Source organism: Phaethon aethereus, assembly GCF_964289735.1.
Source record: "Phaethon aethereus genome assembly, chromosome: 6".
In the NCBI taxonomy this organism is placed as follows: domain Eukaryota; kingdom Metazoa; phylum Chordata; class Aves; order Phaethontiformes; family Phaethontidae; genus Phaethon; species Phaethon aethereus.
Window position 1 is genome coordinate 16,582,326 of NC_138580.1, and position 18,411 is coordinate 16,600,736.

General features: G+C 46.2%; 1 protein-coding gene across 5 annotated transcripts in view; it reads right to left on the reverse strand.

Annotated features, from left to right (window-relative positions):
* BIN1 (bridging integrator 1) overlaps positions 1-18,411 on the reverse strand; it is a gene marked incomplete at both ends in the record, with an annotated part of 99,310 nt that overhangs the window by 32,730 nt on the left and 48,169 nt on the right. For 4 of the 5 annotated variants that reach the window (XM_082001604.1, XM_082001602.1, XM_082001601.1 and 1 more), the window contains 4 exons: positions 7,868-7,975; positions 13,660-13,755; positions 15,175-15,269; positions 15,721-15,775. In XM_082001604.1, the coding sequence (XP_081857730.1) occupies positions 7,868-7,975; positions 13,660-13,755; positions 15,175-15,269; positions 15,721-15,775 (354 nt within the window). Of the gene's footprint in view, positions 1-3,857; positions 3,951-7,867; positions 7,976-13,659; positions 13,756-15,174; positions 15,270-15,720; positions 15,776-18,411 lie in introns of all 5 variants that reach the window. The other variant, XM_082001600.1, reaches the window with a different exon arrangement.

Here is an 18,411-nt window from a genome sequence, read left to right on the forward strand (position 1 = left end):
ACATCCCGAGGCAAAGGCAAAATCAGCAACAGGCAACGTTCACTCTAGAGTAGCTGTAGGAATCAGGGATCCATCTAGTGCCTGTGGGTCAGCTAGTGCTCTCAGTCCTAGGTATAGCATTGAATTAATTCTTCACTCCTTTGTCAGCCCAGGATTCTTCTCACCATTTTTTTCTCACTTATTTTGCTTGGAAGCAGGAGTCCTGACACTGGATAGCCATGACTGCTTCCAGCTGGAGCTGAAGATGGACATCAGCTTGGGCATGAGCCCTGTGTCCTGGTTTCAGCCGGGGCAGAGTTGGTTTTCTTCACAGAAGCTAGCATGAGGCTATGTTTTGGATTTGGGATGAGAAAATGTTGATAACGTGCTGATGTTTTGAGTCAAGGACTTGTGCTGGTCCAGCTTCTCATGCTGGCCTACCAGCAAGAAGGCTGGGGGTGCCCGGGAATATGAGAGGGGACACGGCCAGGACAGCTGACCCAGGCTGGCCAAAGGGATATTCCCTACCATACGACGTCATGCCCAGTACATAAACGGGAGTTGGCCGGGGGGCAGGAATCGCTGCTCGGGGACAGGCTGTCGATCACGGGGTGTTGAGCAATTGCTGTATTGGGCGTCACTTGTTCTTGTACATTCCTTTGTCGGTATTATTATTGTTGTTATCATTGTTGTTTCCTTCTCTCTTGCTGTCCTATTAAACTGTTTTTATCTCAACCCACAAGGTTTTTTACCCAATTTTCTCCCCCATCCCACCGGGGGAGGCGGAGTGAGCGAGCGGCTGCGTGGTGCTTAGTTGCCGGCTGGGGCTAAACCATGACACCCTGCTGGAAGAAAAGCCAGCTCACGCAGTACGGTGGGGAAAGGAGGAAAGGCATAGGTTTCAGCGGCAGAGCCCATTGCTACCGTATCTGTGCAATTTCTATTTCAGCTGTCATCCTTGCCAACCTGACAGAGAACTGAGGCAGAAGGACGTAATGCCTTGGTCCACAAAATGCGATCTCAGAAAATTCTTCTTCTCCTCTCCCTGCCTGAAAGGGGGAAAAGGTTTGAGCAGGAGCTGGACAACACAAATGCTTTCCTGACCTTCCCCCCACCCAAGGCTCAGAGTGCCAAGCACAACCAGTTCAGCTGTGACAGTGGGGTGGTTACTCTCCATTATGTTTCCTACCATTATGCAAGCTAGCACTCATGAGTGCCTGGCAAAATCCAGCCTGGTACTTTCAGGCAATTTGGTGACCATTTCTCTTCATAACACTATGCTGTGAACTGTGCTAATTACACACTGCACAGTAAATAGTTTAGACCTCCATGAGGCAAGGGTAGAGAGGAGACCTAGGCATCTCATCCCAGACCCAAGCCTCCACCAGGCTCCCTCCAGACCTGCCTCTCATAAGGGCAGCACAGCCCAGGACTCAACTTTCTGGCTTTCTCCTACAGAGGTATCATTCTGTTATCACTTGCAGCACCAAGGATGGTGCTTTTTAGTCTGCATTCAGCATTTCAGGGGAGCTTAGCAAAAGGGCAAGAATTTGCTGTTCTAAGTCATTTTCCCTTTTGTTTCAAAAAGCACCGTCACCAAAATTTGTAACTGAGAACATGCAAGAGCAACCTCCCCAGAGACTTTACAGACAACCCCCACTGTATTGTTTCTGTTAGTATCTGCTAAAGGCCTAAAAAGACAGCAGTTTGCACACTGGAGGGAAGGGACTTGGTTTTACAGTAGAAATAATAGGTCTTGCTGACCCCATTTTTGCTTGGGGGTTGTAAAATTATGAGGCAAGAAGAGACAGCAATACAGCTGCTGGTAAGGGGAAGGACGTTTTTCTTTTAGGCTTAACATTCTTACGCTCTTCAATAAATGCAGTGTCATCAGCCTTTCTGCTTTTGTCAAGAGCTTACTGAGATTTAGGATTGTCAGTAACACCTTTAGTCTTCAAGTCATGCAAATATAAAAGCTGAAGTCTTTTTTTTTTTTCCCTGCCTGCTCATGTTTATGCAGAAAATCTGGAAAACCTACAGGTTCAAGAACACAATCTTCTTTACTGAGATTTTTTTTGTTGGTCCCAAATCAAAATAAAAATTAAAAAAACCCCAAACAAACAAAAAAAACCCAAAGCAAACAAAACACCAAAGACTCACACAAGTAGAAACAGCAAGTTAAGGTTGGCAATAGTATTATTTAGTTCACGAATTTATGAGGAAACCTTAAAGGAGGACTTAAGTTGATTTGAAAATATCTGGGGTGACTGAAAATATTAATGTCACTTAGGAGTGACACACCCTGCTTGCACCCCCACAACACAGCGGTGGAAAGACTGCATACCCCCTTGTCACCTACTTTAGGGCAAAGTCACCCAGTACAGTGAAATTATCGGACTCTCGGTAGCCTGTCTAAGATCAGAGCGCAATGGATGAGGGAGAACCAAACGTGCTGTTGTTCTAGGCAATCTGTGGGTGGTGGTATTACTCCCAGCCAGCCTGAGAAGAGGAAAGATGCCCAAGAGCTGATTTATTTATTTGTGGCTTGAGAAACTTCCCGTACCTGCTTTCTAGTCCTCCAGAAACACCACCAGCCAAACAGACCAGTCAAGAACCACAACCACGCAGATTGTTCCCAGCACGGCAGAGGCACAGGAAAAGCCCCTGGAAGCCTGCCAAATGTCCTTTTCTCTTCCATCAAGAATGAATACATGTTTCTTCCCTTTGCTATGCATCTTAAGCAGGACTGCTAACAGCTGTTCTTTCCCCAGGCTTTATTGATGTGGTAATCTAGTCTTTTTCCCTGATCTGCAGTCATAAACTGACTGTGAAAACCCAGGTGCTTTATAAGGTGAGAACAATTTAGTGTTTCTGAACTGCAATTCATTCACTGACAAGGAATGTGAAAACATAGGAGCATCTGAATGAGAACAGATGAGCTCACCAGGAACGTGTGAGCAGGTAACTGGCATTCTCCCAGGCTCGGTAATGATTTACTATCCCTTGCCCATTGAAAGCATTTTGCTCTCACTGACCATTTTCTGTCAGCTCCCTCTTATCCCTTAAGGAGCTCCAAGATAAATAGCAAGGGAAATTTCATCACGAAGCCACACTTCCATGCAAGCAGGATTGAAATTCTTAGTCCCTGCAGTTTCTCTGAGCTGCTCTCATGTCCCTCAAGATGCTACAACCAAAATGTTTGGCCAAGTTCTGCCTCATGATGCAACCATGACCTCAACCCGGAGCTGTTCAAATATATTACATGGGGCACAACTTCCCTGGCCTGGGCCCACGTCTTCTGCTATGCAGACTGAACCGCTGTACACCTGGAAACAGTTCATTTAGACCACAAGGGCCAAGACAGCGCCCATTTTGTAAACTTGGGTTTTACCACGGGATAGTGTTAGAACTTAACTCCGCAGCCATAGAAATTGCTTTTGAAGCAAGGTGGGGTTTTTTCTGGCTTTACTCAACAACAGAAATGCAGAAGCCAATTTTTCCAATTTTTTTTTTTTTTGAAACAGCAGAAATAAAAATTGACTGCTTCTTTTAAAAGAAAAAGAAAGGAATAATAGAAGGAACTAGACTACATCATCCTCTGCCTTGGCATTATTCCATAGACTTTCTTCATCGACATTTCATTTAAGGAGGAGAAAACAATAGTCCAGTATTAAAACACCTGATTAGAAATCAATAGGGCAGGCACAAATTCATTCATTGGTCAGCAACTTCCACGTGTCCACTGTGGCTCAGGAATATCAAGGACACACTTAATCAGAGGGGACTAGAGTGAACGTTGCCTAGAGATTAGTTGCATGGTACGATCTAGAGCCCAAAATAGCGCATGCAGGGTTAGAGCCAGGTAGATCAGCAGTCACCTGATTTCGGAGCAGATTAGTTTGTGCAACGAGGTGAGCTTGTAGCTTCCCTTGACACCACTGAGGCGCGGCTTTCTCAAGCAGCGAAACAGGCTGGGGGGAGGGAGCATGTTTGAGTGAAAAGAGAAAAAAATAAACAGAGAACAAGACAGACACAAACATACATCTTTTAGGATAAAAAAAAAATTAAAATCACAACAGAGTGTATTTAGAGGTTGGGCCAAACCAGTATCACCAAGGCAAGAGAAAGAACAAATATCCCAGGACCGAACAGTTATGAATCCTTTGAAGCATGCCAAGTTTAGCAGTAATTAATACTCCAGTGTGGGCTGGGATACTGCAGACCAGCCAGGCAGCTGCAAAGAGCAACAGATACAGTTGTTAGTGACCTAGCACAGACAACCCTACTCCAAGTCATGGCTGTGAAGTGACAACTCCTTAAAGAGAGGTCAGGATTAATTAACCACCGTAATTATTTGCATGCAACAACTGAAAGACCACAGTGCTTTATTTTAATGGTGGGTTGTGAGTTTAGCAATAAGTGGCAGGAGTCCTGAGTGGGAAAAGAACATCCATACATAAGAGAAGAAAAAAAAAAAAGACCATATAGTTCCAAAAAGTATTCACATTGCTGTTTGTGTTACTATACCACGAAACATGAGTTGAGTCAGTTCCCATTTGTATGCTGTGTCATAAACAAGATTTCTCTTTCCTAGGGGCCTGTCATCATATTCCAAAGTACTCTACACTGGAACAACCCTACTTCAAAGGTCATACGAGCAAAATCGCAGTCACAGGAATGGAGAGGTAGACTTCCTACATCAGCCTCGTGCACACCGAGCCCCGGCTGCTGCCCACAGCCCTGCAGAGCTGTGTGACTGCAAGTGTGGGATCCCAGGCTGGGCTGTGAAACATGCCCATTTGGGAAGAGCATACATACCTAACTTTCAGGGACTCACTGCTCCCACCTTTACAGGACGAGGACAGTGCGATGTGTCACATATTATCCCATGCATGAGCTTATGGCCTAAAGCAGAGGGTGGAAAGATCTGATCCAGAGCACATTTTGGCTAATGAGAAGAGTCTGATCAAGTCCTAAGAAACACCTACATAGGCTGAATCAGGAACAGAGCACCAGCCAGCATGGGTTCATGAAAGGCAGGTCCTGCTTGACCAACCTGATCTCCTTCTATGACCAGGTGACCCACCTAGTGGATGAGGGAAAGGCTGTGGCTGTTGTCTACCTGGACTTTAGAGGAGCCTTTGACAGCATCTCCCACAGCATTCTGCTGGAGAAACTGGCGGCTCATGGCTTGGACGGGTTTACTCTTCACTGGTTGAGGAACTGGCTGGATGGCCGAGCCCAGAGAGTTGTGGTGAACGGCGTTAAATCCGGCTGGCGGCCAGTCACAAGCGGTGTTCCCCAGGGCTCGGTTCTGGGGCCGGTCTTGCTCGATATCTTTATTGATGATCTGAATGAGGGGATTGAGTGCTCCCTCAGTAAGTTTGCAGATGACACCAAGCTGGGTGGGAGTGTTGATCTGCTGGAGGGTAGGAGGGCTCTGCAGAGGGATCTGGACAGGCTGGATTGATGGGCAGAGGCCAACTGTATGAGGTTTAATAAGACCAAGTGCTGGGTCCTGCACTTGGGTCACAACAACCCCATGCAATGCTACAGGCTTGGGGAGGAGTGGCTGGAGAGCTGCCCGGGGAAAAGGACCTGGTGGTGCTGGTTGACAGCCGGCTGAACATGAGCCGGCAGTGTGCCCAGGTGGCCAAGAAGGCCAAGCAGCATCCTGGCCTGTATCAGCAATAGTGTGGCCAGCAGGAGTAGGGAAGTGATTGTGCCCCTGGACTCGGCACTGGTGAGGCCGCAGCTTGAATCCTGTGTTCAGTTTTGGGCCCCTCACTACAAGAAGGATGTTGAGGTGCTGGAGCGTGTCCAGAGAAGGGCAATGAAGCTGGTGAGGGGTCTGGAGCACAAGTCTTATGAGGAGCGGCTGAGGGAACTGGGGTTGTTCAGTCTGGAGAAGAGGAGGCTGAGGGGAGACCTTATCACTCTCTACAACTACCTGAAAGGGGGCTGTGGCAACGAGGGTATTGGTCTCTTCTCCCAAGTAACCAGTGATAGGACGAGAGGAAATGGCCTCAAGTTGCGCCAGGGGAGGTTTAGATTGGATATTAGGAAAAATTTCTTCACCGAGAGGGTGGTCAAGCATTGGAACAGGCTGCCCAGGGAGGTGGTGGAGTCGCCATCTCTGGAAGTGTTCAAAAAACGTGTGGTTGTGGCACTTCAGGACATGGTTTAGGGGACATGGTGGTTCTGGATTAATGGTTGGACTTGATGATCTTGAAGGTCCTTTCCAACCTTAGTGATTCTGTGAACTCCTAAATTGCAACATTTCACTCTTCAAACTGCACTGTTCTTCATACTTTAACAAAAGAGCAACAAACAAGCCCTTGTTAATAATGCCTTACACGAGCATTTGGGGCAGCATAAGCAAGTGCAGCACTGACAAAGGCGGCCAGCCTCTTTGGTGCAGAACATCAGGTACCAGCCTGAGTAGATGAATTCTTACAAAAACGATTTCCACTGCAGCAAAGATCCCACAGGCACGCACCAATAATACCACCACACTCCAGGGAAATTCTGCTCTTACCTCCAAACACAGTGAAGTACTGCTTTGAACAGAAGGCACAACCAGCTGGGCCTCATGCCTTGCATACAGAACCAAGAGTTGTTTTGTCACACAAACAATGCAAGGACACCTGAGCCATCAATCTCTCTCCCCTTTGTCTGTCAAGGTTAATCACAGTGCATGCACTGGGTGAGCAGATGACTTGCATCTTAAAAATGAAAGTACTGTCAGTTGGCCATTAAATGCAGATCTTTCGTTTGGGGGAGAGATGCATCTTTATTTCTTCCATACAAGTGAAACACTAGTGTCTCTCACATAGCCCATATTTTCCTCTACCAGAAATAACTCTAAGCAACGATGACAACCCCTCTCAGCCTGGTTAAGAGATACAGATAGATCCACGCTCTTTCTTTCCTACACTGCTTCTAGTCTGAAGAGTCCTGATGTGTCATGGCTCACATTCAAGAGAATTAAAGATGTTTCCCCAACCTGGGCTATTCTGTTGTGTCAAGACCTGTCCTGTGGAGTGGAACATGTGGGTTCAAGTCCACTCGGGGTACAGGAGTAATCCACAGCTTATTTTCTGGTCAGGTATTTGAACCATGCACCTCCTTTAGAACAAGGTTAGCACTACCACCTTTCTTCACTACATTTAAAAGAAAATCTAAACTTTTTTTTTTTTTTTTTAAATCCTGCATTAGCATGTTGGGCATGCTTTGGGATTAATCCTAGATCAAGCTGTTCACAGGCATGAAAGAAACCACACCCTGAGGGAAAAAACTCTTGTTTTCCTGCTTTCAGCCATACATATTGTCCAGTAATTGTGACCAATAGACAACAGAACACAGTCATCAGGTGTGCATAGGGTGCCTTTCCACCAATGAATTTGTAATTCACACTCCTAAGGGTCTCCATCTTAGAATTTCAGAGGACTTCAAACACAACCAATCTCAAGCAACACTCAAACACTTACTCACATCACTGCTGTAAGATGGGGAGACAGAGCCCCCAAGCAGCAGACAAACTGGCAAATTTTGCTGGGGCACTGCAAGGCTTTGCATCTCCCAGAGGCACAGGGGCTTTCCTGACAGAGGTTACTGGTCCTGCAGCATCTGAGGAAATGCACACCTAGGTCTTGGCCGCTAAGAGATTCTCACTGATGGTGAGTCTGAACAAACACAAAGGAGACCATCCTACTTTCTAGAACTAAACAAATGAGAAGGAAATACCTAGTGAAGCTTCACCAGCTCATAACACCTCTCTGAACAAAACAGACGCAAAGAGGTAGAGGTGCACTTAAAAACTGCTCAGTAGGCAAAAGCACACCTCATGAAATGAAAGGATCACTGCACATCCTTCTGTTTGCTTTACCTTTGCAATTTTGGTTTCGTCCTTCTTCTTTGCAGTTTGCAGGGCTTCAAAATGGTGTCTGGCACTGTCATAATCCACAAGCTTCCTTCCTCGCTTCGCTATACGAGACTAAGAAAGATGGAGAAAAAAGTTGTGACAATCTTCCCCTGCAGACAAAACCCCAAAGCCTCTCAAGGAAAACCCCACTCCTCTTCACCCAATACCACAAAGGCTGCCCAGAGAAGTGGTCCTGGGAGCCACCTGTGACAACCACCATTCTCCTCAGGAGTGCAGACCCAGCCAGGGAAAGCAAAGGGATCCAACCAACAACAGGCCCTACCTCTGAATGACATTAATGTTTTCAGTACTGTAGCTCCGGTGCTTCCTAAGCCTCCCCATGTGCCTGCATCCTACGGGCACCTGCTTCATCATTTTCAGGGCCTCCTGAGGGCTGCAGCCAGACTCAAACTAACCAGCTCCACAGCCCTAGTTCATGTGCAAGCTCAAAGATTAAGTTCAGCAAAAGAAGGCATTTCTGTTGCCAGCACAGCAAAAGCACTCATCCATATGCTCAGGCTATGCCTACGACTGCATTTTGGACCCTGCAACAGGAGGTCCAGACAGAAGTGACCTCAGCCACAGGCAGTGGTCCATTGTAACTAGCTACTACGCAAGAGAAGTGCGAGGGAAAACCTGTAGCACTGTGCCACTAATAGGCAAGACATACTGAAGCAGTAACAAACATGAGGAGGAAGCCAACTGTGTACCAGACTCGTGTTCAGGAATGGAGTCCTGACAGGTCCATGGGTGAGAATCCAGAATATACAGTCAGGCCTGTGGCCTGATCCTCCATTACGCCTCTTCGGCTGCGTCAAAAGAAGTGTGGCTAGCAGGTCAAGGGAGGTGTTTCTGTCCCTGCCAACCCAAACTAGTCTATGATTCTATGATCCGAGGTGCCTCTGGCTCTCTCCCCCAGCAGAGATTCACATTGGCAAGCTCAGGCAAACGGGATTAAGAACCATCCATCCCCCTTAGACCCTCACCCCCACGCTCTGTACAAATACCCCAGACTATCTGGGTTGGAGCACAAGTCTTCCCAACCTGACCTTAGCACCATCCCAGCTTGGAGAACCCAGTCCAGTGTCAGTAATCAGCAGTCTAGAGACAGGCTGGAGAACTGGAAGAAAAAGGTATGGCAAGGAGCCAGGAAGGTTTCTAAATTAACCACAGCACTCAGGAAAATTGAAAGTGTAAGATTAAGAATCAGCATTGGGATTTACTTGCAAAAGCAAAATCCCCACCCCCCCTGCACTTGGCAAGGAAATGCAGTCTCCTCTCTCTAGGATCCTGCAGATAAGCTGCGAAACCACACTCAGGGCTGATCTTTCTGCCAGACCAGCTGGGACCAGTTCGCTCCTCTCCTACACATGTTCCTCTGCACTTTCAGCAAATGCTGGTGCAGCTCTCTGAGTCATGGCAGATCTGCAGGGTCTCAGCCACACACACACACAAATTTAGAGTGAGCCGAGTGCTTTGAAATAGAGAGGAATCACGAAGAAGCTGAGCCACCTCACAGTCAAGGTCACTAGAAGATACCTTCTTGACATCACATTGCCAGCCAGGCATGGAGACAGGATGTCAGAGGGGGCTTCCAGCAGCATGACAATCTCTGAGATGCTAGCTAATGCATCTTGCACACACACCAGATAAATCCATAGTCTCGCCATGTGTTTTAAGATACGGGATTTTTCCCCTAGGTCAGTCTGGTAGAGATAGCTGGAGTTTTGCCCACTGTCACATGGCAAACAGTCACTTCTAGGTTTCCCTGCCACCCCACCAGGGAGTTTGATTCAATGTCACTCACCTCTCAACAAGATCACTTTTTTTTTTCCAGCCCCCAATCTTCTAATCCCCAGCTTCACATTACTACTAGAGTAGATGGAAATGCTTCAAGGTATAGACACACTGCAAGTCCTCCTGGAGTAACCACTGCCCACACAATTGCCTGTGATGGCAGCAGTGGAACTTAGCCCAGTCCTGGAAGGCTGCAGGGTAGCTTCCTTGATCACTCTAGGATAGCTGCAGCTAGCCACCACTATCTGATGGTAAAAGCCAAACTCTAACAGTTTACTGTTTTGTGATGAATCCGTCTTAATTTAAGCCTTCTTGAAAAAACAAACCACAACAAAACACTTTAGCCCCCACCCCTTACCAATATTTGGTTTTAAACCTAGTAGAAACAGGGCACCAGTTTCAGTGCAAGACAGAAAACAGCCAATTCCACAGCTCTTCAGAACTTGGGTTATGGTTTTTCTTCTCTGGGCTTGCTGCAGAGACCTGTACTCTTATTGTGTACTCTGCAACCTCAACCAAAAACTCACCCGGAAATATTACAGATTATGCAAGAGTCCTACTGCAAGAAGCTATAGATACTGACCTGCGAAGAAAGGATAAAGTACTTTTTGCATTTCTGGTTTTCAAGTTAGAGAAGACAGAGAGGCTTTGTTCACCCCTCCCCACCCAACAGTTAAAAATTATTACCTTTAACTTATAAAAATTCCTTACTAAAGCAATGCTATGTTTTTACATTCCTTCTGTGGATCCCGTTGGAAGTCCAAAAAATTCAAGGGAATTTTTCCAGCCCCTCAAGTGAAGGGGATTTCAGAATATGTTAGAATTTAACAAAAAATAATGCATGCATGATCTAACTCATCACACGTTTGAATTAACAATTTAACAAAAAACAGGCCTTTACACAACTAAATTAAAATCAACTTCTCTCCATAAATCATCTTTCGTTATCACAGAAATGCCAGAATTCCAGGAAAAGGAGAAAATTTGCTTTTGTGGAAAACATGAATGAGAAAACTATTACCACAACAACCAAAAACAATGGAAATATTCTGTAAATTACATAAGACTGGGGGGGGGGGTTTGCCTGCCACCCTCAAGAACTCCAAGTCCTTACATGAAGCCAAACTACACTTTTGCACAACTATAGCAACCTTCAACAACAGTAATGAGTTTCTACCAGTCAAAGAAACCAGACTTGATTTAAGCACTCCTCACTGCTCTGAGGTAAGGAGGATGATGCATTCAGCTGAATCACCAATAAAAACATACTGACTTTTTTAAACTTATACCACTGAAAGTCCATTTTAAACAAATGGCCAACTCTGTGAAATATATCCGTATCTTATTGTAAGAACCAACAGAATGCCAAATTCTCACTCATTTTAGGAAGGGAAGCAGGAGGTGAATAGTGCTCTCTTTAAAGCATGACTTAAATTGTGCATAAAACTGCTTTAACTTCCCATTTTCTAGAGCATCATTTGAAGACAGAGAAGGGGACATTAGTACTAAACACCTTAGTGGTCCATTTGGAAGACAGCAAGGATCCATGGGAGCTCAGTGCCTAACACCTTGAGTTTTGGTGGAATTTGGTTGGTCCCAATATTGTGCTCCTTTTAAAATCCCACCATAAAACCTCAGTGGGACCCCAGCAAAATTAAGAAATTCCAAAGACATGAAGCATGAAGAAATGTGATGCTCCAAGGTGACTCAGTGCACAGCTGACAAGGCTGGTAAAATGTGATTTGGACTGAAGCAGTGCAGAAGTCTGAATCTATAGTGAGCCTGAAACAAAACCTTCTGCTTAGGAATCACAGAATCACAGAATCACTAGGTTGGAAAGGACCTTTAAGATCATCAAGTCCAACCATTAATCCAGAACCACCATGTCCCCTAAACCATGTCCTGAAGCGCCACATCCACACGTTTTTTGAACACTTCCAGGGATGGCGACTCCACCACCTCCCTGGGCAGCCTGTTCCAATGCCTGACAACCCTCTCAGTGAAGAAATTTTTCCTAATATCCAATCTAAACCTCCCCTGGCGCAACTTGAGGCCATTTCCTCTTGTCCTATCACTAGTTACTTGGGAGAAGAGACCAACACCCTCATCGCCACAACCCCCTTTCAGGTAGTTGTAGAGAGCGATAAGGTCTCTCCTCAGCCTCCTCTTCTCCAGACTAAACAACCCCAGTTCCCTCAGCCGCTCCTCATAAGACTTGTGCTCCAGACCCCTCACCAGCTTCGTTGCCCTTCTCTGGACACGCTCCAGCACCTCAACATCCTTCTTGTAGTGAGGGGCCCAAAACTGAACACAGGATTCAAGCTGCGGCCTCACCAGTGCCGAGTCCAGGGGCACAATCACTTCCCTACTCCTGCTGGCCACACTATTCCTGATACAGGCCAGGACGCTGTTGGCCTTCTTGGCCACCTGGGCACACTGCCGGCTCATATTCAGCCGGCTGTCAACCAGCACCCCCAGGTCCCTTTCCGCCGGGCTGCTCTCCAGCCACTCCTTCCCAAGCCTGTAGCATTGCATGGGGTTGTTGTGACCCAAGTGCAGGACCCGGCACTTGGCCTTATTAAACCTCATACAGTTGGCCTCTGCCCATCGATCCAGCCTGTCCAGATCCCTCTGCAGAGCCCTCCTACCCTCCAGCAGATCAACACTCCCACCCAACTTGGTGTCATCTGAAAACTTACTGAGGGAGCACTCAATTCCCTCATCCAGATCATCTATAAAGATATTGAAGAAGACTGGTCCCAGAACCGAGCCCTGGGGAACACCACTCGTGACCGGCCGCCAGCCAGATTTAACGCCATTCACCACAACTCTCTGGGCTCAGCCATCCAGCCAGTTCCTCACCCAGCGAAGAGTAAACCCGTCTAAGCCACGAGCCACCAGTTTCTCCAGGAGAATGCTGTGGGAGACGCTGTCAAAGGCTTTACTAAAGTTCAGGTAGACAACGTGCACAAGCCTCTGCGCTGCTAACCAAGGTACATGGCATCACACTACAGGGAGCGACCAGCTCTGCCACCTTGAGCAGGTGGAAAGCAACAGCAAGCCTCTTTACCCTTCCCCATTTCAGACTTCTAGGGACAGAAGAGGTTGGAAAAACAAAGCAAAACCAAGGAGCCCCAGGAGTCAAGGACACTGCTGCTCAAGGCTCGTTCTACAAGCCTGTGACCTGCACCCCTTTGATACAGCACGATCCTCCTCAAGCAACAAATATTGACAAATGTTTTAAAAGACATGTCGTAGGGAAAGGGTTGTTTTCACTGGGAAGAAGCCAAGCTGATACTTCCCATATGGTGATATCATTACTAGCACTTCCATATGGCAAAGACATTTCCTGCATAACCTTCTCAAAATGAATGGAGAGGAGATAACTGTGTGGGAAGGGAGAGGACATAATTCAAACCCAGGCCCTCAGATGTAGTTTCCCCCAAAAAGACACCTATCCAGCATTCCCCCTTCTCTGCAAAAACCTGGTTATATGCACAGCAGGACTTCAGGGAACACACAGAAATCTGCCTTCCATACCAGCATTTACCTATAAAGCACATTTGCCATTTACTGCTTCCTCAATGCTTTGTGCTTACAAGGAAGTTAAAAAAAAACAAAGGACTGAAAAGAGAGACTGCGAGCTTGTGAGTTAGTGCTAACACTGTCCCCCTGCACTGTGATGTAATAGGACATTTTATGGATCCTCCTGTTTCACACTTAAGTTTTCTCTTCAGCATCTGTCCCCTGGATTTTTCACTCTCATTTCAAGCCCAAAAGGAGAACATAACATTTTCACATGACCCAGAGCTGCAAAGATTTTGGCTGCTCTAAAAGGAGAGCTTGCAGCAGCACAGCACGCACATCCTCCTAAATAAGATGGGGATGCAAGAAATTGATTCGTATGAGGTTTCATCTGCTGTGACTATCTAGATCAAAAAGTTTAAAGAGAATCTTACTTTAATATCTGGAAATTGGCCAAGGTACGTATCCATGGTCAGAAGTGCCTGATCCACCAGCTTCTGATGGAAATCTGTCCAGAGGAGATCATTGTTCTGAAAAACAAAAGTAATGAAGTAACTATTAAGAACACAGAGCTCTGCATTTCTGGTTTTCCCCATGACTGCTACAGTCAACAATTTCAGTCCCCCAGAGCTCTTAAGAAATAGTAATTTCTCTGGAAAAACTAAGCAGCAGAGAAATTAGTTGAAAACAGAGGTCATAACAGAAATGTAGAAACAGAGAAGAAGGTCTGATGCTGCTAATTCAGGTGACCTCTCCAAGGACACAGTGCCCCTTGTGAACCTTTCTTTGAGGACCTGTCTTTTCCCCCCACAGTGCTAGCCCAAGTCCGTACAATGGAAGGCAATCAAAATGAGACACCTGACACCAGTAGGCACCATTTTCTGCTTTTCATTACAACACAGCTTTGTGGAGGATAATAAACAATAACAGAAAGCTATTCTAGCAGTCTTCAGCCCTCACACCACCTGCTTCCGTAGCCCAATGGAGGTCACATCCAAGGCTTGCACCCAAACCCGTGCACACTTTATCTTCGATCTTATCTCAAGCACAGTATCTTCCCATCATCACCTTGGATTAGGTGGAAGTTGCCCCCCTCTCCTGTTTTTCTTCTTGAACAAAGGGTTTTGGCTAAAATAATCAGGACAAATTCCTACTTTATGCAGGAATTTATTGGGGTTTTGGCAGAAATAGCATTTTTCTCCTGCCTGTCTTTTCCTAAAAGACAGGAATATAAACAAAGGCATTAAAGGGGGAGGTGCAGAGCTGGAAATATTTCTGCACACTCTCAGAGTAGCTACAGTTAGTTCTCAGGACTCATGTTCCCTTTGACCTCTCTAACTCAAATTCTCTGGAGGGACAGCCTCCCAGGAAGCACCGCAGTGGCTTAGGAAGAAACAAGGCCAACAGGGAACGTGAAGCCAAACCAGTTGAATTACAACCCCATTAGTTACTGCAACTTCCTAATGGAAAGTTTCCATGTTAATGCAAGAATTGACCTGGAAATGTTCAGGTTTTGTTTGATTTATCTGCTTTGAAGTCATATTTCCTGGGCAGGATGCAGATGTTATTTCAGGTGAGATTTTCTGCAGGGCTAAGCAGAGGAAGGGAAGAATCCCTCTCCTGCTCTCCTCTGTTCCTTCCCCAATGATCCAGTGCCATAGACAGCCGCAGATAAGCGGAGTCTAAGCTGGACTGTCACAGCTGCTGCTCAGTACAACAGCTGAGCAAGAGAGCAGCGGGCACCTGCCTCCAGCTGGACTCACTGCACACATATGCCAAGGGGGATCAAAGCTGTCAAATGACAGCCTTTGCCCTAAACTCACAGAAAACACCTGGGCAAGTTGGACAGGCATCACCTCACCAAGGGATGAGAAGAATGGCAGGTTGGGGTGACACATGGCTCAGCCAAACAAAGTGGCAACCAAAATATAGTAGCTAGACAGTCTTACCTCTGCTATTTTATTTGTGTCATCTCTCCCAGGCCAATCCGGCTCATAAACTTCCTGCAAACACTCTGTCAGCTTCTTGGAGGCCTCATGCATGGCTAGGAAAGAAGAGGGCACTGCTTCAGAAAGAAATAGTGTGTTCCTCACAGTTTAACCCGCATCCTGAGGAATGAGGACACAAGAGGGATATAACAAATGCAAGCTCTTCCTCACAGAATGTCTGACCCATGATAACACGGAGAAGGAAGGTAACCAGAGGGAGAAAGGAACTGAGGATGCAGTCACATCAAACCCTTTGTGTTCATCCTCCCCTTATCAGAAGATATGAAAGTCTACCTGCTAAGGCAGCACCGCTTGTTTGGCATCAAAGCATAACCCCATTCCATCCCAGATAGTCCTGAAGGATTCTGAAAGATCCCTCACCCAGACAAGGCTGACCTTTCCTACAACTCACACCCAAGGGAACACCAGGAAGGGGATGGCTGCAGAAACCTCACTGTGTAGGTAAGCACTAGAAGGGGAAAAAATCCTCTGCTTATGCAGACCTACCTTTTACGGAAGCCAAGTAAGTTCGGAGGTCCTTCTGCAGCCTCGTGCCTTCAGACTGTGAATGTAAGACAACCATCAGTTATTCTCTCATAAAAATAATGTAAGAAGGAGGAGTCAAGCATTTCTAAATAAAGAAAAATGGTCTTGTAGATGGGCTACTCACCAGCTCTATAACCACATGAAATGTTAATAGGGAGATCACACAGCCCTCTGACTTGGTAAGCCCACAGCCATTAGAAAGGGTCGTGAAGATTTTTTTATAGGAAAGTTGGTTCAGACATGTACAGGTACACGTACTCCCCATACAACTTGCCATGGGTCACTGACGGTGGTGCAAAGCAGACCGGGAAACACTCCCAAACCCAGAGAGCGACATTATACAAACAGAAACGAAAGGAAGAGCAAGGCTTGAGAAGTTGACCAATGCTACCACAGAGCATGTCAAAGCAAGAGAAGGAGCAAACATTGAGGACACCTGTGCAGACAAGCTCTGGAGTACGCAAGTAGTACAAAAAAGGTTTGAGAGCCAAAGATCTCTGTCATAAAAGGGTTTCCTTTACCCTGTGGGATCTCACCGGATCCTCACTATTCCCCAAAGTAGCTGTAAAAACAAGAATGCAGGAAAGCAACAACTATACCTCACACCTTCCTCACAGGCTGCTGCCATTCCTCCTCTTTCCCAGTTTGTGTCCCATTGGGGGGCCCCCAGCATAATGAATTTTGACAGCTGAAGACAACTCAGAGACAGGGAGCTCACAGGACATCTCTGACAGCTGCCTCAGAGCTACTAGCTTCAAAGCAGATGTTTCCCATCAGCCCTCCCCACCACTCAGGCATCTCTTGCCTCAACTGAGCTCATGCTGTGATCCCTTGTGCTCTCAGTGCAGCTGTGCTCTCTAAGCAGAGGCTAAATCTGCCCAGCTGTTGGTGGCAGTGCTAGCATAACTTTGTGGATAAATCCATCTGCTTCCAACACTATGGCCAAATTTGTTTTCCTTGCCTCAAAAGTTCTCGATGCATTCAGATTTGTTCTTTTCCTACTGCCATCAACAAAGGAAATGAGGGATGGGAAAGAGCTGGCTACTTTTATAAAAGAAAGTCAGACTCCTAGTCTGGAGAAGCACTGGGAACTGACTCAGAGTACAAGAGGAAAGGAAAAGTGACCACATCTGCTGCAAACGTCCTACAAGTTCTTAAAACACAGAGCAAACAAATGAGAGCTTTTTGCTGGCCTAATGTGGAAACCTGGGCAAGTGAGACCTTTCTAGCAGTGCAATCAGAAACCACCGGCGAAGAGGTGCCAGAGTAATCAAAGAGCACACAGAGGACCACCAGGGAGGCTGAGCTTACAAGCAGCAATTCAATCAGGCTGTAATATGCGTTTGCTTGTGCCCAATGCACGAAGCAAGAAAGGCTTAGAGGAAAGCAGTGCTGTCTGCCTAGAATTGGTCCATGCTAGAAATCACAGACTGGAACTGGCAAGATCAGATGTCAGAACACAAGAGGAAATGGCACAGAAGAAATTATCATGCAAAATCCCTCAGATGGATATATTAACATCCTGCACCTGTATAATTTTTTGAAATGATTAAATTTGAACACACAACTTTGAGGTTATCAGAAACTAATTGGCAGGGAAGGTTCTCTGCAGAACTGCCTACCACACACTTGGACCCTGCAATGTCTGGAACTGTAATTCTCAAAATTATACCATCTCAAAATCAGAAACAACTCTAAAGTTGTGCCCATACTTGCCTGAGTCCTGTCAAAATAGCATGTGACAGAACGCAGATTCATGAACTCTTCAAGTCTCGACACCCAGTCCCAAAGTCACAAGGACAAAAGGATCCAAGAGGTACACCAACATCACAATTAAACATCAAATCAAGATTTTTAGATAGACCACCTGAAAAACGTGCAAGTCAGGGCCTGAATACTGGAGTGTGCAATTGCAGCAATGCACATCTAGCCTTCTGTGCTCTCCAGGCTTCCTCAACACCGCTTGTCTCATCACAAGGTGCAGTCAGTCAATATGCAGTGCTGCATCCTGCAACTGGAGCCGATCTTTCTTAGTGACCCCTTGCTGATGTTTAAAGTCAGAGTTACAGCTGATCTCCATGACTATGGGGCTACCTAAGCCTCTTAAAAGTACCAAGCATGCCAGGGAGAGTGAATAGAATTTAGAGCCTGCAAGATCTGCAGGCAGAAAGATTTTTCTAAGGCCCACGTTCAGAGTTTTACCATGAATCCTGTTTCCCTGGCTCCCCTAGGCACCTGGAGTTCCCATCCAACTCCCCCTTTGGCATTTCCATTGCTTTATTTCTTGTCCACCACTAAAGCAGCTCCCTCACTTGCTGCAAGGGTTTCTCTTTATTATTTTAAGCATTAATGCTTTCCCAAGAAACTTTGGTAACTGCCTTCTCTCTGTGAGTGCCGCACCTGCTTTCTTCAAGCACACTATAGTGAGCTGTCAAGTACAGCCACAACTCTGCATAAACACCTCCCACAACACAGTTAAGACTGTGAAATACTGTACAGGACAGAAACTTTCAACACCCTTGAGTGGACATTTAAAAGATGCTTCCTAAACTCAGAGGTAAAGAAAAAGTAGGGAAGAGAATTAAGCTGGAGTCTATGATCTGGGAAATTAATCCACTTTCCAGTTATCAAAAAGAGCAGTAGGTTTAAGGG